Here is a 26,707-nt window from a genome sequence, read left to right as displayed (position 1 = left end):
ATTATGCACCCTTGGGATTGCTTACAGAAATCTTACTATGGCATGATTTCCAGTGAAGAGAAGCCTCAAGTCTAGGGAAGTTCCTAATGATAATGTACATTCTTTCTTCGAGTCTATGGCAAATTTTCCCCCTAGCTTTCTCAGTGTCTGTATATGATTTGTCTTCCCATTTGTGATCACATAGGTAAAAGTCCTTCTTGGTCACAGAGTGATCCAGGTCGCCTGTGGAAGTAGAGATGCACAGACGCTGGCTCTGACAGACGAAGGCGAGTGCTCAAAATGACCCCCACGCTCCTGGGTGGGGAAGAATGTTATGAAACACCCGTCTGATGTGTGACTATATTTTCAACCTAGGTCTGGTGTTTTCGTGGGGTGATGGTGACTTTGGAAAGCTGGGCCGGGGAGGAAGTGAAGGCTGTAACATCCCCCAGAACATTGAGAGACTGAACGGCCAGGGCGTGTGCCAGATCGAGTGCGGAGCTCAGTTCTCCTTGGCACTCACCAAGTCGGGAGTGGTATGGACATGGTGCGTAAACTTCCTTACTGTCACCCATATGTATTTATGCTCTGCAAAGCCTGTGGGGAAGCCTCCCCCGCCCCTCAGCCAGGGCTACTTTTGAGCTCTTGAGCTCTTCTGACTCACCTAGCCATCTTTGATTAAGTTGGGATAAGTTAACTATGTTAAGGTGGGTGGCAGCGTTCCAAAAAGACACTTCCTATCATAAATGGATCTCTTGCTTTTTTTTTTTTTCCACCAGTCCTGTTGCTTGAACTCAGCCTGGTCACTTTCCCTGAGCTCTTTTTTGCTCAAGGCTAACACTACAGCACTGGAGCCACAGTGCCACTTCTGGCTTTTTCTGTGATTAATTGGAGAGAAGAGTCTCAGGGACTTTCCTGACCAAGCTGGCTTTGCACCGTGATCCTTAGATCTCAGCCTCCTGAGTAGCTCAGCTACAGGTGTGATCTACTAACACTGTGCATAAATGAATCATTTTACAAAGGCTTCTAGAAAACTCTTAGGTCACTTGCCTTTCCTATTTAAGGTTGTAAAGAGTTTCTTCTGCTTGTTCACCGTACCAGAAGCCCAATGATAAAAAACGAGGATAAAAATAGATGTTTGCATCCTTTAATTCTGGACATATTGATATGTGTTTCTTGTGAAAGCTCATTTGTTTAAGTGCATGAGTGCGGGTGCAAAGACTGACTTTGGATAGTGTGCCTACCTCGAAAGGCAATGTTTGACAGTATTAGAAACAGTACTAGAGGCATGCTTCAAGTGGTGGAGCTCCCGCCAAGATAGGGAAAGCCGAGTAAGAGCATGGGACCTTGAGTTCAAGACAACAAAAAACTCAAACACACACACCATTGCATGTGGAAAAAAGATCAGCAACATACTGGAGGAAATGTGTGTGTTTTGCCTAATGTTTAGGCTCTGTCCAGGAACATCTAAAACAGTAACTTACATGTTGTATGGAGCACTGTATTAAGGATCTTGTTAACTGGATTGATGAGGTAATTTGAGTTCATGATTTCTGGCTTTGAAGACATTGAGCTCTGTGTGATATCCTATTTCCTTGTATAGCATCGCAACACTGCAACCCTACAGTAACACACTTGTTGCCTTCCTTGCAGGGGGAAGGGGGACTATTTCAGGCTTGGCCATGGATCCGACGTGCACGTGCGGAAGCCACAAGTGGTTGAAGGGCTGAGGGGAAAGAAAATAGTACATGTGGCTGTCGGAGCGCTGCATTGCCTGGCGGTTACAGACTCAGGGCAGGTAAGGCCAAGAGTGTCCTCCTGAAGTCGAAAGGACAGCACTGCCCATGTCCTGTCAAGGCTATAACCCTCAGGCTCCACTGGAGGGCATGTACCTATAATCTTACTACTCAAGAGGCTGAGACAAGAGGATCATACATCCCAGGCCAGCCTTGGCTACATGGCAGGATTCTGTCTCTAAAACAGCAAGAAACAAGAGGGAGAGGGAGATGAGGAGGAACAGTTCCAAGGCCAGCTCGGGAAGACAGGTCCACAAGACTCCCATCTCAGCACGGTGGTCCCTGGTTCCATTTATTTCCCTGCAAATGGCATCATTTCATTCTTCCTTATGGCTGAGTAATATTTGGTTGATGTATAACCATTTTTCCTTTATCCACTCATGATGGATGGGTGTTTAGGTTGATTCCCTGATAATTGATAGTGTGAACAATGTTAATATCCAAATCAAATCGGTATTGGTATTGCTATAAATAGGGCTGTTTAGGTCTCTCGATGGTACGTTGATTTGAATTCATTTGGATAGAAGCCCAAAGTGTTACTGTAGAATCAGATGGTACTTCTTTTCTAGTCTTTGTGTGTCTCCGTAGACTTCTGTAGTGACTGAAATAATTTACATCCTCACCAACAGTGTGTTCGGGCTCCTTTCCCCTACATCTTCACCAGTACTTGTTGCTCTTTGTTTCCTTGATTGGCAGACATTTTCATGGTTAAGTTTTCCCCAGCGTGCAGTACACATGTCATTTTGTAAGAGTATGAGATGATTTTTTTTTTAAGAGCTTAGTTCTCCCAAGTTCCACATTAGAGAAAAATAATCTGAAATGTTGAAAATGAATTTGTCTCTCCCCCTCCCCACAAGGTATACGCATGGGGTGACAATGACCACGGCCAGCAGGGCAATGGCACGACCACGGTTAACAGAAAGCCCACGCTGGTACAAGGACTAGAAGGCCAGAAGATCACACGAGTGGCCTGCGGGTCATCTCACAGCGTGGCGTGGACAACAGTGGACGTGGCCACACCCTCCGTCCATGAACCTGTCCTCTTCCAGACTGCAAGAGACCCATTAGGGGCTTCCTATTTAGGTACTAGATAGATTATTTCTTCTCTGAAATCCCTCTGTGGTTTATAGTAATGCTGTATATTTAATAGTGATTACTTTAACTCCTCTACATTTTGCCCAGTATTTGACATGGTCAGTCTCGGGGCGTGGTAATTCTTTTCCTTTATTTTTTTTTTTTAAGAATAAATATGATGGGACTATTTCAGCCTTTTGCATTTCTGAGTAACTCATGGAATGTGCTTTTTTAAATAAATAAATAAACCAGACTGCTTAGTTTCATCATTATTGGAATGAAAGTTTGGGAAAGATGGACATCTTTTTATAATCCTAGATTTTCTTTTTTTTAACCAGTCCTGGGTCTGGGCTCAGGGCCTAAGCAATGTATGCAATACCAAGGAATCAAACCTGGGTCTTAGTGCATGCTAGGCAATCACTTTACCACTAGGCCAAACTCCCAGCCCCTAATCCTAGATTTTCTGTTCCATGAGTCAGGAGCATCGTTAGGCTATCCTGGGTGCCCACCCTCTTCTGAGGCCTGAGAATTATCAGGGCTGTAAGCTGAGATGTGTGTCTAATGAGACTGTTGAATGATGAACATTTCTTTTTGTTGTAAATTCATTTTTTTCAAAGGGTTTAGGGGATTTTTTTGTAGTTAATCTTTATTGAAAAGACTTCCTTTCCCCAAAAGTACTGTGATTGCTTTATTTTGTAACCCATAAAATCTATTAATATGCTGCATCATGTTTATGAAATAGTAAAATATATACTACACTGTATTTTAGAACTTAAGGATGTGATCCTACAGAAATGCAGCCAAACTGTGGTCAGAGCCTAGGTTTTCATTTTCCTGTTTCAGGTGTGCCTTCCGATGCTGATTCTTCTGCTTCCAGTAACAAAATAAGTGGTGCAAATAATTCTAAGCCAAATCGCCCTTCTCTTGCGAAGATCCTACTGTCCTTGGATGGAAACCAGGCCAAACAACAGGCTTTATCACATATCCTTACAGCACTGCAGATCATGTATGCCAGGTAGGCCTGCGTGCTACTTTTGGAAATCTCCTATTGTGTAAGCATGTGGTTTCATAGTTCTTTGACTAAATGTGTTTTAGAATGTTGTATTACCACAGTATTGAGATATGTAGTCACATATCCTTTAATGGTATCTTTGCGCTTATTTTAAACCTGAGTGTTGAAATACCAACAAGGCTACATTCTGAGAAATGCACTGTGTTAATGTCAGAAGGAATGTACAGTAGTCCCTGGCTCCAGTGTCAGATGATACAATCCTATTAGATCACTGTTGAATGTACAGTCCCTTATTAACTGAAATGTTCTACTCCAGATTTTACACGATGACGTGTAAAACATGATGAGTAGACATTTTAAGTTGTCGCTAATGGATACATGGCAGTGATTTCCAGGTATGTTACTGAAATTCTTTCACTCCTTTCCTTGTAAAAACAAAAACATGCTTCAGTGTTTGTCCCATCTCATTACTTGCTGTCATAGTATGGGGAAAGTGCAGCTCATCATCAACTTGACCTTGTGTTCCAACAGAGATGCCGTGGTCAGGGCTTTGATGCCAGCCAACATGCTTGCCCCAGTGGAATGCCCCTCGTTCTCCTCAGCACCCACTTCCGACGCGTCTGCCATGGGCAGTCCAATGAGTGGAGAAGAGAGCCTGCTGGCTCCCGATTTAGAGGACAGGCTGAGTCCAAATCCATGGCAAGATAAGAGAGAGGTAAAGATGAATCCTAAAGCAATTAGACTGGCTTCAGACCATGATCCTCAGATCTCAGCCTCTCAAGCAGCTAGGATGGCTGGCGTGAGCCACTGGTGCCCAACGTACCTGACACTTTTGACTTACTTAGAACCTAAATTAGAAAATCTGTTCTATTTAAATGCAATTTACTAGTGCCGAGGGAAAATAGCTTTATGTTTTTACAGAGTCATTGATGCAATTGTTAGACCTTAAAGATCTGAACTCAGAGATTCTGACTCAACCTGAAGCCACATGATTCAATTTAGTGTGATTCATGTGACCTATAGTGAATATTTATAGTTTTCCCTAGAAATACGAATTTGCTTGACTAGGCAGGACAATGAAGGCCCCCTGAGGGTAGGAGCTGGTATAGAGCTCTGTAAAGAGGCTGGTTGATAGAGCCTCTGGAGAATCTAGAACATTCCAAATGGCTACAGGAAGCTTTAGAGAAGGTGTTTGGACTTGTATAGGAAGTATGTTACATTGTTGAGCTTTTCCACTTAACTTTTCTCCCTGGGATACTCTCCAATTAGATTGTCTCCTCCGAGGATGCTGTGACCCCGTGTGCAGTGACCCCGTCTGCACCCTCAGCCTCCTCTCGGCCTTTCATCCCCGTGACAGATGACCCAGGAGCTGCCAGTATCATTGCAGAAACCATGACGAAAACCAAAGAGGTCAGGAGGCATTCTTCTTTGGCTTTCCTTCTGATATAATTTTAAATGTCCACAAAAGTCGCAAAAATAGTATTTAGAGTTAGGATAGGGTACACACCATATGGCTTTCACCTCAAATCTGTGGTGGTTAGCATTTCCGGAACATTAGTGGGAATGCTAGGCTAGAAGCTCCTGTGTGTATTTGAATGTCAGGAGAGCAGTGATCTGGAGCCAAGACCTGTTCAAATGGTGCTCTATCCCTTTACATCCCTGGCACCCAGCCTCCAGGATCGTGCAGTCGCGCTGTCTTCTGGACAGAGCACTTCCTCCAGTCTTCGTTTTGGCAGACTTGCCACCAGGGTGATGCAGAGCTGTGCACTAAGCATTGGCTGCATTTCTGGTGCTATTACTCCTGTCTTAGTTAGGGGGTCTGTCAGGTTTTTCCAGTGGAGGTTAATAAATATTTATGAGAAGATGCTTTGAGACTATGGAAATACCTTGTTCTTATTCTTCTTTTACTCTCCAGTATTTAAAATCTATTTGTCATTCTCGTGGAATCCCATATCACTTTGATAGTTCTCACACAATTCTTCAAATGTGATTATTTCTTAGGAATGTCACACTTGCCATTCTTTTAGAAAAAAAAAAAAGAGTTTACTTTTCATTCATTTTATACTCTTTTATATTGTAACAGATTTCATGCATTCTTACTTTATTCAAATAGTGGTATTTGTTGTTACCATGATGTAACAACATCACTGATGACTGACTACCCCTTGAGCTATCTTTTTCAGGTCCTGGGGCTTGAACTCAGGACCTGGGTGCTGGCCCTGAGCTTTTGTTTTCAAGGCTAGCGCTCTAACACTTGAGCCACAACTCCACTTCTGGCTTTTTGGTAATTAATTCAAGAGTCTTGAGTACTTTCCTTCCTGAGCTAGATTTGAACCATGATCATCATACCCCAGCTCCTCATACCTCATAATCATTCTGAGTAGCTAGGATTATGGGTGTGAGCCACTGATGTCCAGAAATTTTTTTCAACAATTTTATTTGATATAATATTGTTTCCAAACAACCCGAAGAGCCAGAGATGCTGGGTAATATATTACATGTAAGGGAATCACTTTAAATAAGATCTATATAAATATATGAAATTCTAGGGTAAAAAAATCTAACTGCCTAAATATTCCCAAGCAGATCTGATAAGAGAAATATTTTACATGGTGCCATTTCATTCCAGGTCTCCTATAATATGTATAATGCAAACCTAGTTACAGTAGTAAACTGTTTTCTAGTAGTTTATTATAGCATTCCTCTTTGACAAATACTGTTAGTACTTCGTAAAACAATTTACTGATCTTGAAAACCTGGCACATTGCTTAATGGAGATATGGAGCCTACCATTTCTTAATTAATCTGATTTTTCACATCCTTTCCTCATTGGTGGCAATATGTCCTATGAATTCCTAGGCAGCCTGGTAAGTCTCTGATTTCCTAATATGTTGTTCTTCATTAGTTACGGGTTATCATTTAATTTAGGATGTTGAAAGCCAAAGTAAAACCTCAGGCCCAGAGCCACAGTCATTGGATGAGTTCACCAGTCTGTTGATCACAGATGATACCCGAGTGATAGTGGACCTGCTCAAGCTGTCGGTGTGCAGCCGGGCTGGCGACCGGGGCAGGGACGTGCTCTCAGCTGTACTATCCGGCATGGGCACCGCCTACCCGCAGGTGAGTGACAGCAGGAGGGCGGGGCCTTCCCTACAAGAGACACACCACTCATTTCTGTGTATACGCATGCACACTAGTACTTGAGCTTGAACTCTGGTGCTCTTGCTTAGCTTTTTCACTCAAGGCTGGGGCCCTCATCAAGTGTACCTAAACAACAGACTTCTTATTTTATGTAACCCTAATGAAATTTGAATAATATCAAAGAGCTGGTGGGTTTCATTTGCACTAGCCAAGTTTAGAATGTAAAGCCAATGTCCTGTCTGTATATCTTAGAGACAGAATTGGCCAATCCCGATAGCTCTGGGCTTACTCAAGTACTCTTACTTATTGACAGCCATGCTTTGCCTTTTCATCACTGACTGTGCCGGGGTGAGATAGCATTTCTAGTGTTGAAGTACTTCCTGTGTTTTTCTGTAGTTCCCCTCTTACTACCACCACAAAGTCCTTTTAAGTAGAGTTGTACAGTGGATTAGTGAATAGTTTAGGAGCTTAAGTGTTCCATAAGAATTACAAGTTGTACTTACTTCTTTCTAGTTTCTCCCAAGCAAATTATACAGTATAATTCTAAAGGATTAATTTAAGGTTAATAGTTATAAGAAGAGTATGATTTTTTTTCTTATTTTTAGGAGAGTGTTTTGCTACATAGCTGGCCTTGAACTTGCAGAGAAAGAATTATGAAGCCTGGCCGTTGGTGTCCTAGTCAAGAGAAATGGCCCTATTGTGTTGATATTTTCAGTTCTTAGTTTGAAATATTCTGCCACAGTTGGGCCTGAGTGGTTTAAATGTGCTTGATTCCAGCCCCTACTCACTGGCCATCCTGTGCCTTCATAGATGTTGGTCATTCTTATCAATTTCCTTTTGATATGTTTGTTTCTGAGGCGTACTTCCCTCACTAGAAAGTAACCTTGTCTTGGTATAAAAGCACAATCCTTGTCACCAATGTTTCATTGTATATATTGTACTGAGTGTGTTGTGTACAGCTATATATATATATATATATATATATATATATATATATATATCTTACAATTCCTCTCCAAGCCTGGTTCTGTCTTGGTTTTTATGGGTAAAGAAAGCAAGCACTCATTTCAACCCAGTTTCTCCAAACTCCATCCTGTCTCTGATCTGGAACAGAATGGGCAAGTACAGGGCTGGCTCCCATCTGCCTCATCACCTCCTGCTTCCTCCCCAGGTGGCAGACATGTTGTTGGAGCTCTGTGTCACCGAGTTGGAAGACGTAGCCACGGACTCTCAGAGTGGCCGGCTTTCCTCCCAGCCTGTTGTAGTGGAGAGCAGCCACCCATACACCGATGACACTTCCACCAGTGGCACAGTGAAGATACCAGGTACATGGTCTAATCACTGTACTGCTTATGGAGGACTTAATTCCACACAGAACAACTATCTCTGTTATATAGGATGCTGGGGGGGAAAGTAGGGAACAGAATTGTCTGACTTTTTTGCTGCCTTTTGTTGTTGCTGTTGTTATACTAGAGTTTTGAACCTCATGTCTTCAGGCTTGCAAAGCAGTAGTATCATTAGAGCTATTCTGCAAGTTCCTTTTCATGTTGGTTATTTTCAGGGTAAGTTCTTGCTTTATTCCCTGGCCAGCATGAACTGTGATCTTCCTATTTGTAGTTCATTTTGTTACTGGGATGACAGGAGTGCACCACGGTTCCCAGCCATTGTGCTTCCATCATAGCCTGGGATGACAGGTGTGGACCACTGTGTCTAGCCATTGATTGAGAAGGAGTGTCATGAACTTTTCTGCCCAGGCTGGCCTCAAACTATGATCCCCAAATCTCTGCCTTCTAAATAATTAGGGTTATGGATTTGATCATCAGGTACATAGTCTTGTCACCAAGATCGGATTTAAAGAACACTGTTCTAACTCCCGGAAGTATTCCAGCGTCCTCCTGAAAAGATACCATTCCAGTGTGATGTCATGCAAGCAGGATCATTGCCCAAATGTACATCTTCATCTTCTTTCTTCTTACTATTCATTCATTCATTTATTCATCCGTGTGTGTGTGTGCTGGTCGTGAGGCTGGATTTGATGGCCTTGCACTCTTACTTGGCTTTTTTGCTGCTTAATTGGCGATAAAAGAGTCTCAGGAACTTGCTAATCTGTTTATTACTATTATAAAGGTGATGTGAAGAGGAGTTACAGTTCTGTAAGTTAGGTAAAGAGTACTTTTCTTTTTCAACAGTGTCATCCCTCCCTTCCTCTCTCCCGGTTTTTCCCTCCTGTCCCCATTCATTAGTTGTGTAGTTCATTTCAATGTAGTATCTAGTGATCGCTGCTGCGTGTGTTCACCATTTTTGTGCCTCCCCCTTACCCTCCCAGAGACAGATGAGCAAAGAAGACAAGAAGAAAACAGCAACAAAGAAAAAACAAACAACAACAACAAAAAATCTTATTTCCATTTCCTAGAGTTCATTTCAATAATTTTATATCACGATGGATGAATGGGTAGAGACATATGTATGGATTTCTGCTTCATCTGTTCAGTTAAATCTACATCTTTTCTTTCATATCAGATCCCAGTTCCAAGACTAGAGATGATTAAATATCTCATAATTCTTTATTCGCTTTAGGCAGCATTATGCAAGCAACAGACTTTGGGTACATTTGTAACACTGCCACCACCAACACACCACTGAAAACATTTTTTAAATTTTTTTACATGATATTTCCAGTAAGTTCTTTCAAACTTATTTCCCTAATTAAACCATATTTACTAGAGCACAATTCTTTCTTTGCTCCTCATTTAGTTCACATTTTGCTACATTTAATTTTTGTCTGCCTCTTCAGTCACTGTGGTATCTCAACTCACCTACTAAATTCCTGTGCAGACCCTGAGGATAGGCTTGCTCATGACACTCTGTGTCCTTTAAGTCTGAAAGGTTACTTTCCTGGCTACTGAATCTTTGAATCATTTATTCTTCCTCTGTGAAAATATGATCATGGTCATTAGGGTTTTTTTGTTTCCTTTTAAGTGATATGCTTTTTTTCAAGTAGTTTAATTAGCATTTGTTTTCATATTGGTTATTTGAAGTGATCTCTGATCAAGCTTTAATGTAGTTCCACACCTTTTCTTCAGGACATTTCTGTGAATTGCATTTTATATAGTTCGATTCTGTTGCTTAGTTTTCATTTCTAGTGAAACTTGATGATTATTTGTGGTGGATGTCTTTTAATGTTGGCTACTTCCTCCTCAAATGTTGTTTTTCCTCTTTAAAAAGTCATCTTTCCTTTTGTCTGTTGTGCTTACTGGATTTTCTGTTAAAGTCTTCATTTTGGAATTATAGTATTCCCTAAGTTTTATCATTTTTCCCCTGGATTGTTATTAGATCAGTTTTTCCTATGTTTCATTTTTCTACTTTCTTTCCACTTCTTTGAGATGGTTAGATGGCAGTTTGGGTATGTTTTGTTTGATACACTTGCCTTTATTACTTAGTACTCTGGTCTTTATTCTTGCTTTTATTTCATTTGGTTCCATTGGCTTTTTAAATAATTCGACATTTTATTTAGCTTTAATGCCTTTATCTTCTTCAGAATGAGATAGAGTTCAGAAAACTTTCTTTGAAAAAAATGTAAAGTTGTTACTCTATCATGATAGAAGTTTAAAAAAAAAAAGGCACTTCCACCCATCTGTCACCTAAGACAAAAATTGATCTTTCTTCCCCTTTTCTGTTTCTCTCACTTCTATCTAGTCAGCCAGCAAGCTCTGTCCCTCCCCCCCAGCTTTTCAAATTTACTCCAAATTCAGTAATTTCTGACCAGTCCAAGCCATCTGGGCCAGCCTGTCGTGGTATTATGTGGTTTATTATACCAGCATTGTGTGCTGTTTCCTTTCCATTCCCCTCCCTTCACAGACAAAGCCTTTCAGACCATTAGTGCATCCTGGCAACCTTGAAATGGGATCTGAACCCTTGTGTGACATCAGACCCCCCCTCCCCCTCTCTCCCATGCCTCTTTGCCAGGCATTACCTATTGTCCTCTGCTAGTCCTAAAATATTTCAGCGTGAAGGAAAACACTTATTCTCCTATTCAGAATATTTCTGACCCTAAATATGTGGATTTTCACAATGAGCAGCAATTCCCTGTGTTTCTGTGATTACGGAATATCCCACAATTCAGTTAATTGCTCCATTACACACATGATAAGAATTTAAACAGAAGGTCTCATCTCAGAAAGCCAAATCACAGAGGGAGGAGCTAGAGTCACACAACCCCATTCAGGAGTGCCCCAGGCCCCTTTAGCTACCATTTGAGGAATGGTCAAGATTGGAGTTACAGCAGCTGTCCTCATTATTGTTTTGGGTTTGGGAAGGGCTGGGGGGTGCCTGTCCTAGGGCTTGAACTTGAGCTTTAGCTTAAGGCTGGCACGCTAACACTCTACCACCTGAGCCACAGCTCTACTTCCAGATTTTTGGTAGTTAATTGGAGATAAGAGTCTCAAGGAATTTCCTGCCCAGACTAGCTTAGAATCTGGATCCTCAGATCTCAGCCTTCTGAGTAGCTAAGATTACAAGCATGAGCCACAGCCACCCAGCTTCTGTCCTGGTGCTTCATGAATTGAATACGTTAGCTTTGTCTGGTGAGTCAAGTTGCAGAATGTAAACTTGTCCTGAAGTGCATCATGAAATGAATTGGCCATGTGAAGTGTCTCCTGACCCTTCAGCCCATGATCAGAGTCTTCTGGTGGGGGTAATGTGAGGGAGGGTGGTCAGGCTTAGTTTTGTGGTTCAGAAGAGCCAGCTCTTTATTAATTCCTAACCTTCGCTTTCATCTCACTGTTTCTACACAGCACACTGACTTGCGCTTGCTGCAAGGGAATGGTCACACTCTGTTTTCTGCTTGCTTATCCTCCAGGTGCAGAAGGCCTCAGGGTGGAGTTTGACAGGCAGTGCTCCACCGAGAGGCGCCACGATCCTCTCACAGTCATGGATGGTGTCAATAGGATCGTGTCTGTGCGGTCAGGTGAGAAAGGGAGGTTGAACTCTGCCTCTCTGATGGAACCATTAATATTGGTAGCAGAAGGCTGCTGCATCGTTCTGCACATGCTCTAAGGAAGGAACTGTGAACTGTTTAGCTGTGAGATTCAGTCAGTTTTATTTTCCTCTTCCCAATCCTTTATGACATCATATCTGTGTGGTCTGTGGCTCATATTGTAGATGGTGGCATGAGAGCCAGTCCTTGCTGGGAGATACCCAGCCCATAGAGTATTCTATCTGGCTGGCAGGCAGAGAATGGAGTAGACAAAAAGTACCATGTGTGATCCTGATGGACTCCATGTAGTCAAGTTGGGGGTTAATGACTCCATCTTGAGATATGCTAAATGGTCTGGGCATTTCAGAACTATTGCTATAGGAGTGTGCATGGATATAACGTTTTAGATTTTACGATTATCATTATTCATCTCAAACAACGAGTAGCAAATTTTCCCTATAAAAGACCAGATGGAAAACATCTGGGATTTTGTAGGGCGCATGTGGTCTCTGCCCTGCCCTCTTATATAAACTGTACGGCAGTGAGTGCATGAGACTGTGTCCTTGCTGGAAGACACCCAGTCCTTGACTCACAAGGCATACCTGAAGCTCTTCATGTAAAGCTTCGGATGATGTGCTATATTCACTGTGAAGACGGGTTTTTCTTGCATACTTTTTATTGACCAGTATCTGTCAGCCTGTGTTGTTGTTAAATGTGCTTGGTCTTTCTACTTCTAATGCAAAGCTCAACCAGCTATTGCTGAGCTTCTATAGGACAGAGGCGGTGGGGACTCATGGGCTCTTCTGAGATGCTGTTATTTACAGCTCTCTACAGTGGCCATATAGGCCCTTAGCTCTGTCTAGGCTGCTTCTCCTGGGAGGACAGCCTCTTCCTGGCCATGCTGACCTTCACATATAGGCCTTGTGAGGACGTGGACTCTTTCTCCCGTCACTTGATCACCTGCAGTCCCCAGAAAGTGCTCCCATGGCCCATCCTGCCTTTCATGCTACATCCTTCCTTGTATGTGTGGTCATTCCCCTTTGAGATTAGCCCCTGTCAAGGCAATGTCTATGGCCCTCGGCTTCCCCAGTACTTGATTTAGTTGTTAAAGGAACAGCTGTAGGAGGGTTGATGGATTCGCATTCACTAAGCATGGTGGGGATGTCCCTGTGGGATTGAACTTCAGAGAACATGAGTTGGAAGAGCCTGCTGATTATCTGCCCTGATCTCAGTGACTTTTCTCTAAGGAGTCTTTTGGGGTTTGGCAGGATGATGAAATGAACTAAAGCCCAGGCTGTGTTTTTTCTCCTCCAGGTCGAGAGTGGTCCGACTGGTCCAGTGAGCTGCGCATCCCTGGGGATGAGCTGAAGTGGAAGTTCATCAGTGATGGGTCTGTGAATGGCTGGGGCTGGCGCTTCACAGTCTATCCCATCATGCCAGCTGCAGGTAAGGAAGAAGCTGAGGCCATCCAGATGTGATGACTGGATAGATACTAGACAGCTGGAACCATGCACACTTTCCATTCAGTATCCTCAGAACGGCCTAACACTGTGCCAGGAGCAAGCAAGCATTGCCTCAGGCCCTCCTAGGCCAATGGTTAGGCCATACCAGCCCCCTGTCAGCCCCCTGTGCCAATCAGTTATTGGAAACCAACACTTCCTTCACCCAGAGTAGAAACCAATTTGTTGTGTTTGTAGTTTCTAGAGCTCTGATTCAGTTAAAATGTCAGTGTAGCTATATGTGATGGCTCTCTGTGCTGTGGCACTCTGCATTGCTCCATTCCAAGTAGATTTACTGAAGATATAGGAGTTTCTTTTTCTTTTTCCCAGTTCTTGGGCTTAAACTTGGGGCCTGGGCCTTTTTTGCTCAAGGCTATCACTCTACCGCTTGAGTCACAGCACCACTTCTGGCTTTTTTTGTTTTTTGCTTATGTGGTACTGAGGAATGGAACCCAGGGCTTTGTGCATGCTAGGTAAGCGCTCTTCCACTAAGCCACGTTCCCAGCCCTAGAGTTTCTTTAGGGAGGTTTTTGCCCTGTCACACAGGAACATTGACTGACCATGCTCCTTCCCAGGTCCTAAGGACCTCCTGTCAGATCGCTGTGTCCTCTCCTGTCCATCCATGGACTTGGTGACGTGTCTCCTGGACTTCCGACTCAATCTCACTTCCAACCGAAGCATCGTCCCTCGCCTTGCAGCCTCCCTGGCCGCGTGCGCGCAGCTGAGTGCCTTGGGTAAGGAGCGATTTCATGCTCACATCTGTCGGATTGGCTGGATGAATAAGGTCAGGCCTGACCATTCCTTTCTGCTTTGTTTCAGCCGCCAGTCACAGGATGTGGGCTCTTCAGAGGCTGAGGAGACTGCTCACCACAGAATTTGGGCAGTCAATTAACATCAACAGGCTGCTGGGAGAAAATGATGGCGAGACACGAGCCTTGGTATGCATGGCTGTGATACAGTTGACGTCTAGAAATGTGACACTGTAGGGATAAAACATTGCTTTAACTACTGTTGAGAAGAGTCAGCAAAGTGAAAATGAGCATAAGGAGGCCATGGCCCCATTCCAGGCTTTTCCTTGTGTTGCTGCCTAAATGAAGTCAGGCTAGACATTGAAGTCTGTGTGTGGAACCCTCAGAACAAGCCTGCCTGGCCACATCCCCTTCATTGTGCTGCATGAAACAGTTCCTGTTGATGCTGCCCAAATACAGAGAACGGGTCTCTAGAACACAAGACCAGATACATCTGAGGTTTACCCACTCCCTTTCTCCCTCCTTTTCCTGTTGGGTGCACATACTTCTAGCCTTTCTCCTACCTGACAGTGTCACTGACTATTTCTAGGGGGTACAGCATAATGAAACGTTTGACCCCGTGGAATGAAGCAAACTTGGAACTCTGCTGTACATCCGAATCCTGAAATCTTGTTTCCTGTTTTTAAGAGTTTTACAGGCAGTGCTCTTGCTGCTTTGGTGAAAGGCCTTCCGGAAGCTTTGCAGAGGCAGTTTGAATATGAAGATCCTATTGTGAGAGGTGGCAAACAGCTGCTCCACAGCCCATTCTTCAAGGTAATATTAGAAATATTGTAACGTGACGGTAGGGCAGGTTGGCTGGAAGAGCCACTGAGTGCTGTCATGGAGCAGGTTTTTGGTTTTTTTGCCAGTCCTGGGGCTTGAACTCAGGGCCCAGTCACTATCCCTGAGCTTCTTTTGCTCAAGGCTAGTACTCTACCACTTGAGCCACAGTGCCACCTGTGTATGTGGTCCTGAGGAATCCAACCCAGGACCTCATACATACTAGGCAAGCACTCTGCCACACATCCACATTCCCAGCCCGGTTTTAGGTCTCTTTAAAGGCAGTCCTTAGGTATTGGCTGCAGGTGAATGTGGGGGGAAAAAAAAAACTCAAGAAATGGCTGGGTGATTGAAACTTTTCTACCTGAAACCATTACATAAATCTCAGCATGCTTTGAGGTGGATGGGTCTTTTTATTTCTTGACACAGGGCATGGATAGTGCAGGGGATGTTTGGTCTGAAGTCCTGTGTATTAAATCCATCTCTAGAAACTGTTAAGGAAGTAATGAACTCCTGAGCCAAGATCTTCAGAAACCCGGGGGTCACGACCTGTGGCAGGGTACTCACAGTGGGGAGTGGAATGGGAACTGCGTTTCTGAGTAACCCTTTGCCTTGTTTTGTTTTGTGTTGAATTTCGGTGGCTGAAGGTACTGGTAGCCCTTGCATGTGACCTGGAGCTAGACACTCTGCCTTGCTGCGCCGAGACACACAAATGGGCATGGTTCCGACGATACTGCATGGCGTCTCGAGTTGCTGTGGCTCTCGACAAAAGATCACCATTGCCCCGTCTGTTCCTTGATGAGGTATTCCCTGTTCTTTTTTTATATTTGATTTTGTAGCACAAAGATCTTACAGGCTTCAGCTATAGTGTAAAAAAAAAAACACACCAATAGCTGGGCGCCGGTGGCTCACGCCTGTAATCCTAGCTACTCAGGAGGCTGAGATATGAGGATTGTGGTTCAAAGCCAACCCGGGGTATGGAAATCCTTGGAACTCTTATCTCCAGTTAACCACCAGAAAACTGGAAGTGGCACTGTGATTTCATTTACTAAATATAAAAATCATGATGCTAATGTTGAGAATATGAAAATCATGATGTCAATATTGCTATTCCCAGGCAGGGATTCCTCTGGTCTTCTTACATTAGAATTCAATGTTTTGTTTTTGTTTTTTCAAGATAATGTATAGAGGGATTATAGTTAAATTTGTCAGGTCATAGGTGCATTACTTCTCACACATTGATACCCCTTCTCTCATGTTTTTGTCCCTGTTTCCCTCTCCCTACCCCCTCCCGGTCATCTTATTTTAGAATTTAATGTTTTTGTTTTTTGCTTAAGTGTTTGATTTGGGATCTCATTGTCTAGGTGGCTAAGAAAATTCGTGAATTAATGGCAGACAGTGAAAACATGGATGTTCTTCATGAGAGCCACGACGTTTTTAAGAGAGAGCAAGATGAACAACTTGTGCAGTGGATGAACAGGTTAGTAACATCAAAAATAAGCAAGAATGGCCAGGCATTGGTGGCACACGCTAATAATGTAGCTCCTCAGAAGGCTGAGTTCTGATGATTGTTGTTCAAAGCCAGCAGGGCAGGAAAGTCCATGAGACTTGTTATCTCCAGTTAACAATCAAAATCTAGAAGTAGAACTGTGGTTCACTAGCCTTGAGCACAAGAGCTTAGAACAGCACCTGGGACCTGAGTTCAAAGGCTGCCACAAAAAAAAAAAAAGAGAGAGATAAAGAAAGAAAAAAGCAAGAATGTTTTATCTATGTGAAAGAAGTTCTGTGTGCAGTTTTATTTTCCAGTGCAGCTTTGTGTTTGTTGGGCAGGTACTCTCTGGCTTGAGACATATGTCCAGATCTTTGTCTTTTAGTTAACTTTTCAAATAAGGACCTTGCTTTATTGTCTGTGTCAGCCTGGGCTGTGGCTTCCTAATTTATACTTTCCAGGACAGCTGTCATAATACAGTGCATGCCACCATTACGAGCTTATATGGCTGAGACAGCATCTCTCAGACTTTTTATCTGGACTGGAACTTCATCTTTCCAATCTCCACTTCCCAAGTTGCTAGGATGACAGGTGCAAGCTCCTTCCGCTGTCTCCACATGAAAGTCTTTCCGATGTGTCTTGTAGGCGACCAGATGATTGGACTCTTTCTGCCGGTGGCAGTGGAACCATTTATGGATGGGGGCATAATCACAGAGGCCAGCTTGGGGGCATCGAGGGGGCAAAAGTTAAAGTTCCCACTCCATGCGAAGCCCTTGCCACCCTCAGACCTGTACAGTTAATTGGAGGAGAACAGACACTTTTTGCTGTGACAGCCGATGGCAAGGTAAGGTACATTTTGTATGTGTCATTCTGTCATTAAGACTGATAGAGTTATGGCTAGGTGTGTTGTATTGTTCGATTTTTGTACATGTAAGGTTATGCACTTAAATACTGTCTCAAGATTAATCATACCTACAGTGCTGCTGGAAGCAATTACAGTCCTAAGTATTTCTGTGTAATCTTTAGATATATAACTCTTACCTTGCAAATGTCTTAAGATTTTTGTTTGACTATCTATTAGAAATATTTTTTTCTTTTTAATTTTTTGTCCATGACTGCAACTTGAACTCGATACCTGATGCTTTTGTTCATTGGCTGGCACTCTACCAACTGAACCATGCCCCCAGTCCCCATTAGATGTGTTTCTTTCTCCACAACCATATATAAAACCTTTCCAGAAGAAGCTTCCTTAGGGCCCATGCATCTACCGGAGTTTTTGTTCCATTTAACCCTTGCTTCTTCCTTACTGTTGTTTCATTGCACAAACACGTTGGAAAAGTGTTTAAAGTAGAATTTAAATTCTTTAGAAAGGATGTTTGCTGTATGTTTAGAAGTGGTGTCTGACCTTTGTTATCTTTTAATTAATGACAAAGATGTTTTGTGTCCCCAAGCAATTAGATACTTAGAATGAAAAGAAGTGGTACTTTGAACTACTTCTTACTCCATGGCTGAAATATTTAAATATATTTAATATCATCAGATTTCACATATAATAGATAACAATCTTTTTTGCTTGTCTATTCATCTCAGTGTTTATTGTGGTTAATATTCTAGAATAAAAGGTAATTCTAGGGCCGGGAGTTTGGCCTAGTGGTAGAGTGCTTGCCTAGCATGCACGAAGACCCGGGTTCGATTCCTCAGTACCACATACATAGAAAAAAGCTGGAAGTGGTGCTGAGGCTCAAGTGGTAGAGTTCTAGCCTTGAGAAAGTCCAAGGACAGTGCTCAGGCCCTGAGCTTAAGCCCAGGTCTGGCAAAAAAAAAAAAGGGGGAATTCTAGACAAGAATGAGCCAAAACTTTAATTTCAATATACAGCTGGTAAATGTGGGATTCTTTTTTAGAGCTTTGATAATAGTGTGTGTGTGTGTGTGTGTGTGTGTGTGTGTGTGTGTGTGTCTGTGTGTCTTCTGATCGATATAAAGAAATACCTGAGCTAATTAACATACAAGGAGAAGGACGTGTTTCAGTTGTGATCCTATGGGTACACAATGACATACACCCATTGCTCGTGGAGGTGTGGTATGGCCATGGTGAAGAGCATGTGGTGAAACATACTATTCACACCACATAAGCCAAGAAACAACAGAGGGAGAGAGGGCCCCACAGTCTTCTTCAAAGAGACGTGCCGCCAATCACCCCAGAGTCACTGCCCAGCTGCCCCTACCTTTGGGGACCAAGCTTTTCACTTGGACGATTGGAAGATGCTCATGCAAACAGTAGCAGTATGTGAAATCTTAAACCTTCCTGTGATTTTTTTTTTTGTCAATTCTTTTATTTCTCTGTGGTAAAAATAACGTCTAAAGCATCCGTTGAATGAAGTAAGTACAGGAACAATTGGATGAAAATCTGACATCGCTGTTCCTTTTTCTCATCACAGCTGTATGCCACTGGCTATGGTGCTGGTGGCAGATTAGGGATTGGAGGGACTGAGTCCGTGTCCACCCCCACTCTGCTGGAATCCATTCAGCATGTGTTCATCAAGAAAGTGGCTGTGAACTCGGGAGGAAAGCACTGCCTTGCCCTCTCTTCCGAAGGAGAAGTTTACTCTTGGGGCGAGGCAGAAGATGGGAAATTGGGACATGGCAACAGAAGGTAAGAAAAATAGATAATATGTTCATATCCTTTGGAATACTTCTGTCATTGGATTAAGCAAAGTAGTGTCCCACATTAAGTTCTCCTTTGTTTTAATGTGAAGACATTGTATTGTCACTTTTGTGTTTAGAGCAATGTTAACAATAGTCTGCTCACATTAAATAATACTCATTACTTGTTTGCCACAAATAGGTTCACATGCTACAATGTGGGTTTACCTGTATGGTTTCTGTACTTGGAGTTAAAATCCAGGTCTGAGGTTTTGATTTATAAGTATGAGGCCTCTTCTATCATTCCGTCCACTGAATTTGTGGCAGTCATGATGCTAAAACTAAAGAAGAAATAGAAGTGAGGAGGAAGGAGACAACACTTTAAAAAAAAAAAAAATATGTTATGGGCAAATGCCAGCCCAACAGGAGTGATAGCGGCCTTCCTTACTCTAGAAATAACTTAAAAATCACCAGAAAAAAAAAGTGTATATATATAGGAGTCAACAGCCTGAAGACATTATCATAGGATAACAAAGTACTGTTCCATGAATTTGCCAATCAACTGTATTCAGAAGATTGCCAGGAAGTGTTATAGCAAGGAGAAATGCAGGCATATCCTGGAAAACACTTGTAAAGAATTCAAAGTCCAGGGAGGTGAAGATATCTAGAGTTTGCAGAATGCCAGAGAGGAGTGAGCTGTACAAGGTGAGCAGAGAGAGCCTTGCAGCACTATTGTGACAGTCACTTATGTATGAGGCCAAGGGACAAAACATCCAAAAGATTATAAGGAAGAGTCACCACAACTTACCTAGAAGATAGAGCTTCCAGAGGGCTCATAAATCACAAGACACTGAGGAGACTACTAAAACAGTGTCCAACGGCAAAGAAAAAAAATTCCTTATATAGAAGTTATTGTTTTGATCCTACCAATCACCTCAAGAACTGAAATGATTAAGCCATTCATCAGTAACATTTCAGAAACCAAAGCTAAAGAATAGTTAATGATCACAAAAAAAAAATTAAGCCCCTAAAAAAGTAAACTTCACAGTGACCTGTATCCACTTGAAAATTTAAAGTATGCAAAAAAGCAGGAAAATACCCAGATGAGGATAAAAAAGCAGTTAAGTGAGGGAATTCAGGCCTCTGCTCTTAAAACAACAAAACCATTGAAGCTGAGCCAAAATGACACAGCTATAGAATTGCCAGCTGAAACTTTACTGAAAGAATTGTTTTAACCACATTATATCCTCAAGAAGCTGGAAAGAAATGTGAACATGTTCAGTTTAGAAGCTATGTAAGTGCTCAAATCAGAGTCCTAAAGATGAAAAATGCAGTATCAGGAATGAAAACTGAACAGGATGGAATTTGAGACAGAGCCTGTAGAAGAAAAGATCAGTGGAGGGAAAGATACAACCACAGAAACTATCCAGCATGGAACACAAAACATATGAGTGAACAGAGTACCAGTGAGCCATGAAACAATCTCAAATGGCCTAACATATGTACAACTGGAATCAGCAAAAGAAAGCTCTGAGAAATTTTGAAGAAATAGTGGCTGAAATTCCACATTGATTAGCGAGTAAACCAGGTGGGCACCAGTGATACTAACCTGTAATCCTAAATATGTGAAAGCCAAGATTTGGAGGGACTATGGTTTGAGGCTAGCCCAGTCAGAATGATTCACGTGACCTCTTTTAAACCCATCAGTGGGTTCAGTGACGTACAACTGCCATCCCAAGCTACATGAGAAACAGATACGGTGGATTGTGACCAGCCAGGCAGAAAAGTCTACGGGACTCCCTCTCCACAGACAGAAGCTGAATGGGGTGTCACAGCTCTGTTATCCCATGGCTATGAGACACCTAAGGTAGATGGATCACAGTCTAGGCACACACCAGAGAGGGAAGTTGAGAGCCTAACCTAAAAATAATTAGTGAAAATAGGACTGGAGGCATGGCTCAAGTAAAGCAGCCTAGCAACCACAAGGCCCTGAGTTCAAAAGCCAGTATTACCGAAAATAGAAAAAGAGAGTGGGAGACAGGGAGGGGGGAGGGAAGAAAGGAAAGGAAAGGAAAGGAAAGGAAAGGAAAGGAAAGGAAAGGAAAGGAAAGGGGTAAAACAACTACAAAATTACTATAGATTTGAACCTTTTAGGCCTAAATAAAAGAATCATAAGGAAAAAAACTTATACCACGGTAGATTGATAAAGACCAAGGTATAAAGAGGAAAAATCCTTTAAAGTACACTAACAAGACATTGTAAACTGATAGGTTAAAGGCGTGCACACATGAGCAACAACCAAAAAAAATACATTTAGTGAAATTTAGAATTCAGCGATACCATAAAACATTCTCAGTTATTCCAGACACTACAGAAGAGGAGGGAAACAGCAGCAAAGAGCAAATGGGACAAAGAAAATAAATACCATGATGGGATTTAAACTCACATATATTGATAATCATATCAAACGAAGTAATCTAAATACAAACTTAAAAAAATCATATTGTTAGAATAGAAATAAAAGGAATGTGAAACAATATACTGTCCACAGTGATCCCACTTTAAACACAAATATATATAGTAAAAGAAAAAAGGTATGGGGGAAAATAGATACTACATTAATACTCTTGCAAAGAAACTGGGATGCTTATTCTTGGATTAAGAAAAGTGTGTCTTGGGGCCGGGAGTTTGGCCTAGTGGTAGAGTGCTTGCCTAGCATGCACGAAGACCCGGGTTCAATTCCTCGGTACCACATACATAGAAAAAAATGCCAGAAGTGGTGCTGAAGCTCAAGTGGTAGAGCTCTAGCCTTGAGAAAGTCCAAGAACAGTGCTTAGGCCCTGAGCTCAAGCCCAGGACTGGCAAAAAAAACAAAAAATGAAAAGTGTGTCTTAATAATAAACTAGTCAGTTCATCAAGTGGGCACAGTAACCAAAGCTAATGCCCACATTTAATATACACTGCAAATTCATGCAATTTAGAGTGTTAGAATTGCAAGGAAAAATAAGCAAACCTATAATTATTGTCAGATTTTAATATAACTTTATAATTGATAAGAACAAGTAGATCACAAATATGAAAGGGCTAGAAGACTTGAATAAGGGCAAAGTTGGCCTTGTCCACATTCTAAGAAAACTGATAATAGTCCATTCTTGTGATGGACACATGGGAGACCCACCATATACACAATAAGCTCGGCCACAAAACAAATCTCATTCAGATAGAGAATTGAAGTTTTTTTTTTTTTTTTGTGCTGTTCACATACCTTGATGACTCAGTGTCTGAGCTGAGTTAACTGGCTTCAGATTTGTCCTCATTGTCTACTTTTCCTATGTGAGAATTGAAGTTATACAAAGTATATTCTCTGTACATAAGGGAATTGGATTAAAATCAATAATACAGATCTCAAAAAATTCCCCTAAGATTTATTTGTAAAGCAAATAAAGCATTTCTAAATAACCAAGTGAACAAACACATAATCAGAAAATAAATTAAAAATAATATTGAACATAATGAAAATCAAAGTATATCAAAATAAGATCTAGCAAAAGCAGTATTTAAAAGGAAACTTTCAGCATGAAACACCTTTTTTTTTTTAAACTCAAACCAAAACCATTTTTAAATTGTTATTGTAAAAGGTGATGTACAGAGGGGCTGAGTCTGTTGTTAAAACAGAAAGTGAGGGGCTGGGAGTTTGGCCTAGTGGTTAAAGTGCTTGCGTAGCATGCACAAAGACCCAGGTTTGATTCCTCGGTACCACATACATAGAATAAAGCCGGAAATGGTGCTGAGACTCAAGTGGTAGAGTACTAGCCTTGAGAAAGTCCAAGGACAGTGCTCAGGCCCTGAGCCCAAGCCCAGGACTGGCAAAAGAAAAAAAGAAGGAAAGAAAGCAAGCAAGCAAGGAAAAAAGCAAGCAAGCAAGCAGAAAATGAGCTCAAAACTATGAACCTAAGCCATTCTATGAACTCAAGCCATCTATCTACCTTTAAGATTCTGGAGCCAGGATGACTGCAGCCCAAAGTAAGCAGACGAATAAGAAGCCAGGTACTGGAGTCCCATACCTGTAATACTACCTGGCTGGAAGTGGTGGGTGGGGAGAACCTTGACTCCAGCCTCACCTGGGCACAAACTTGAGACCCCATTGCAGTTAACAGGTGGCTGCTGTGATGCATTCCTGTCATCATAGCTATGCGGGAAGCATAAGTAGGTGGATCGACAGTCTAGGTCCTGAGTATACACAAGTCCCTATTCAAAAAGTAAGCACAAAAGGCTGAGGGCCCGACTCAAGAGGTAATGCCTGCTTAGCAAGTACAAGACCCTAACCTTGAGTTTCAACTCCAGTGCCATCAAAAGAAGAAGAGTAGGGGGCGGGGGAGGAATTCTTGACATAGCAAAACCAAAATTGGCCAGGCACCAGTGGCTCACATCTGTCATCCTAGCTCAGAAGGCTGAGATCTGAGGATCACGATTCAAAGCCAGCAGGCAGAAAAGTGTGTAAGACTCTCACGTCCAATTAATCACCAAAAAGCTAGAAGGCTCAAGTGATAGAGCTCCAGCCTTGAGCAAAAAAGGCTAAGGATAGTGCCCAGGCTCTGAGTTCAAGCCTCGTACTAACACATGCACACAAACATACACGCACAGAGAGAAATGTGCCTACTTGGTGCTATATTTGAGCATTCAAAATATGGAGAATATTCACCTACAGGGCAGGGCAGCAGCCCAGGGACAGATGCTGGTTCCTAGTAAAGACTAGACTACTAAAGACATTCAGCCATGGCTTCTAAGTGCTTGTGGCTCAACAAAGCTTACGAGAAGATTTCCTCACAATGAGAATTTCCTTGTTGTGCCTTGTCACAACTTGCATAATTCAACCTTTGGAGTCCACTCCAACTTGGCCTAATAAAACTCCTTCATCTAATGGAGTGAAAGGAGCCAAAACAAAAGAGAAAAGAAGGAAATGGAAAATACAGGTTGATTTGTAAATAATTTCTTTTGTAACCTTTAAAAACATTAAACTCATTCTCAACCCATTCACCCCTCAGTCTCTGGTTTAGGAGTGTGAAGCACGTACTGTGGCAGTCAGAGATCCTGTGTAAAGAGAGATAAGTAGGAGTTTAGGAAATGTTGACCTCAGTTTTGACAGATCCTTCCTCACTATTTGTTTGAGCCTGATTTTGTGGATAGGTTCGTCTTGAATAAATGGCAACGAAACACAGTACTCAGTAGGTTTTAAAATATGCAGAAATAAAAGTATGTTTCAGTTACCTTTGGTGTCTTTTCTTATAGTCCGTGTGACCGCCCTCGTGTCATTGAGTCTCTAAGAGGAATTGAAGTGGTTGACGTTGCTGCTGGTGGAGCCCATAGCGCATGCGTCACAGCCGCTGGAGACCTCTACACATGGGGCAAAGGCCGGTACGGCCGCCTGGGGCACAGTGACAGTGAGGACCAGTTAAAGCCAAAGCTGGTGAGAAGGTGCCACATTCAAAGACCCAGGCCCAAGCCGAAGACCACACTGCTCACACCTTAACGCTACAGTGGGGATGGGGACACTTCGCCATGCTCATTATCATTTTGAAATACCAAATTTATTCCCCATCCTCTCATCTTCTCTTAATCTTAAGACTGAAGACCATTGGATTCTTCTTTTTTTTTCATTTTGATAGAATTTTTTTTAATTATATTGGTATATGCATTCCTTCTAAAAGTGTGTGAGTGCATGGAGGTATAGAATTGGTTCATCAGAATATTTCTTACAGTTGACATTCATACAGTAGGCCCTTGGTATCCATGGATGGGTCGTTCTAAGACGATTGTGAAGGAAAGCAACCACGGCTACTCAGTATGTGTACAATGTCCGGCTTCCCCTGATACCACCCAGCTTCCACCAAACACATGCTACCTTCCTCTCAGCAAATCTAAACTTTTTACTTTGTCACGTCAGTGAACACAGCAACTTTCTCTTTGCTTTGTGGCAGAATATCCTCCCAAAATTAAGGGCAGGAAAATACTCCAGAGAGCACACAGTTGATGTGAGCAAAACTAACAATAGTGTGGGTGTGAGAGCTGTTTCAGCTGACCTGGGTCAAGTGTGTGCAGGAATGAAAAGTTTTGCTTTTGGATTTAGTTACATATTGAGACCACATAAGTCCATGAATAAAGTGAGCACACGGAATCGTTTAGAAGAGGCCACTTGTTTGCTGTTTAGTTGTATAGGATTTTTAGAATTGCTCATTCTTGGTAAAAGCTTCAAACACTCATATAAAAAAACAAATGATGGAGCCAGATGCCAATGGGCCATGCCTGTAATCCTAACTACCCAGGAGGCTGAGATCTGAGGATCATGGTTCAAAGCCAGCTCTGGCAAGAAAGTCCAGGAGACCCAATATCTCCACAGAACCACCAGGAAACCGGAAGCAATGCTATGGCTCAAAGTAGTGGACTACTAGCCTTGAGTGAAAAAACTCAGCCATAGCAACCAGACCCTAAGTTTGACCCAAAACAAGACAAAAACAGTGGCATTGTAATAATCCTTTGATTATGTATGGTCAGCTAACCTCCGTGTCCCCTTTTTCTGAAGGTGGAAGTACTTCAGGGCCACCGCGTGGTAGACATTGCCTGTGGCAGTGGTGATGCCCAGACCCTCTGCCTCACCGATGATGACACCGTCTGGTCCTGGGGAGACGGGGATTATGGCAAGCTCGGTAGAGGAGGCAGCGACGGCTGCAAAGTACCCATGAAGGTACTTAACTGTCCTGAGTGCTGTGCTCTTGGTGCTTCTCTGGAACAGTGTAGCCTCGTGTTTACCTCCTTACAGGAAATGGAGCAAATTAAGAAAGAAAGCACTCTTTGTAAGCCTATGGGGGGTGGATGTAATCCAAGCATGGCTCTGAAGATAGTTTATAGGCAAATTGGAGCAGCAAGATAGTTCATAATTCCCCTCACTTCAGCTTGCATTAGTGGGGTAGATACCACATAGGCTAGAGCTTGCTGAAAGGACCGATTCTGTGAGAAGTCAAAAGCAGAGGCCACGTGGTGCCAAGTCAACGGGGCTGTATCAGATGCTACTTCCTTGGGAGCTTGCTTCCTGGGAGCCCTTTGGTTAAGTAGAAGGTGGTTTTTGAAGTTGTCCGAAATACTTTACACAAGTATGGATTTGCAGAATGCTTAGTAGATTCGATTCTGTCTCAAAATGGCCACCACCATCAGTGATTTTGATGGACTCTAATTGAACTTTCCTCCCCTCCTCCCCGTTTCCAGATTGATTCCCTCACTGGCCTTGGAGTAGTTAAAGTGGAATGTGGATCTCAGTTTTCTGTTGCCCTAACTAAATCCGGAGCTGTTTATACATGGTATGCAAGATTCTGTTTTAATCTCACCTAAACCAGAGTGCCCTGCCTTCTCACTGACTGGAGTGTGACTGTTAGGGAAGGCTGTGATTCACATCCTGCAGTAGAAAGCTGGCACCAGGAGGGTGGAAGGATAGAAATGAGATGACCTTGGCCTGGTACATCCCATCCTTCTCTTGTGT

The 26,707-nt window shown here is 42.5% G+C and overlaps 1 protein-coding gene across 1 annotated transcript in view; it reads left to right on the top strand.

Annotated features, from left to right (window-relative positions):
- Herc2 (HECT and RLD domain containing E3 ubiquitin protein ligase 2) overlaps positions 1–26,707 on the top strand; it is a 122,917-nt gene that overhangs the window by 84,131 nt on the left and 12,079 nt on the right. The window contains exons 62-82 of the mRNA XM_090321759.1: positions 185–266; positions 355–526; positions 1,633–1,777; positions 2,633–2,858; positions 3,693–3,864; positions 4,393–4,576; positions 5,131–5,271; positions 6,790–6,981; positions 8,174–8,327; positions 11,861–11,968; positions 13,292–13,423; positions 14,052–14,210; positions 14,296–14,414; positions 14,913–15,038; positions 15,692–15,847; positions 16,409–16,524; positions 17,179–17,377; positions 18,972–19,186; positions 24,466–24,643; positions 25,757–25,918; positions 26,437–26,528. Of these exons, the coding sequence (XP_090177885.1) occupies positions 185–266; positions 355–526; positions 1,633–1,777; positions 2,633–2,858; positions 3,693–3,864; positions 4,393–4,576; positions 5,131–5,271; positions 6,790–6,981; positions 8,174–8,327; positions 11,861–11,968; positions 13,292–13,423; positions 14,052–14,210; positions 14,296–14,414; positions 14,913–15,038; positions 15,692–15,847; positions 16,409–16,524; positions 17,179–17,377; positions 18,972–19,186; positions 24,466–24,643; positions 25,757–25,918; positions 26,437–26,528 (3,230 nt within the window). The remainder of the gene's footprint in view (positions 1–184; positions 267–354; positions 527–1,632; positions 1,778–2,632; positions 2,859–3,692; positions 3,865–4,392; positions 4,577–5,130; positions 5,272–6,789; positions 6,982–8,173; positions 8,328–11,860; positions 11,969–13,291; positions 13,424–14,051; positions 14,211–14,295; positions 14,415–14,912; positions 15,039–15,691; positions 15,848–16,408; positions 16,525–17,178; positions 17,378–18,971; positions 19,187–24,465; positions 24,644–25,756; positions 25,919–26,436; positions 26,529–26,707) is intronic.

This window comes from Megascapheus bottae, chromosome 30, assembly GCF_031878675.1.
Source record: "Megascapheus bottae isolate mThoBot1 chromosome 30, mThoBot2.hap1, whole genome shotgun sequence".
NCBI lineage: Eukaryota > Metazoa > Chordata > Mammalia > Rodentia > Geomyidae > Megascapheus > Megascapheus bottae.
This window is presented reverse-complemented; position numbering and strand designations above follow the sequence as displayed.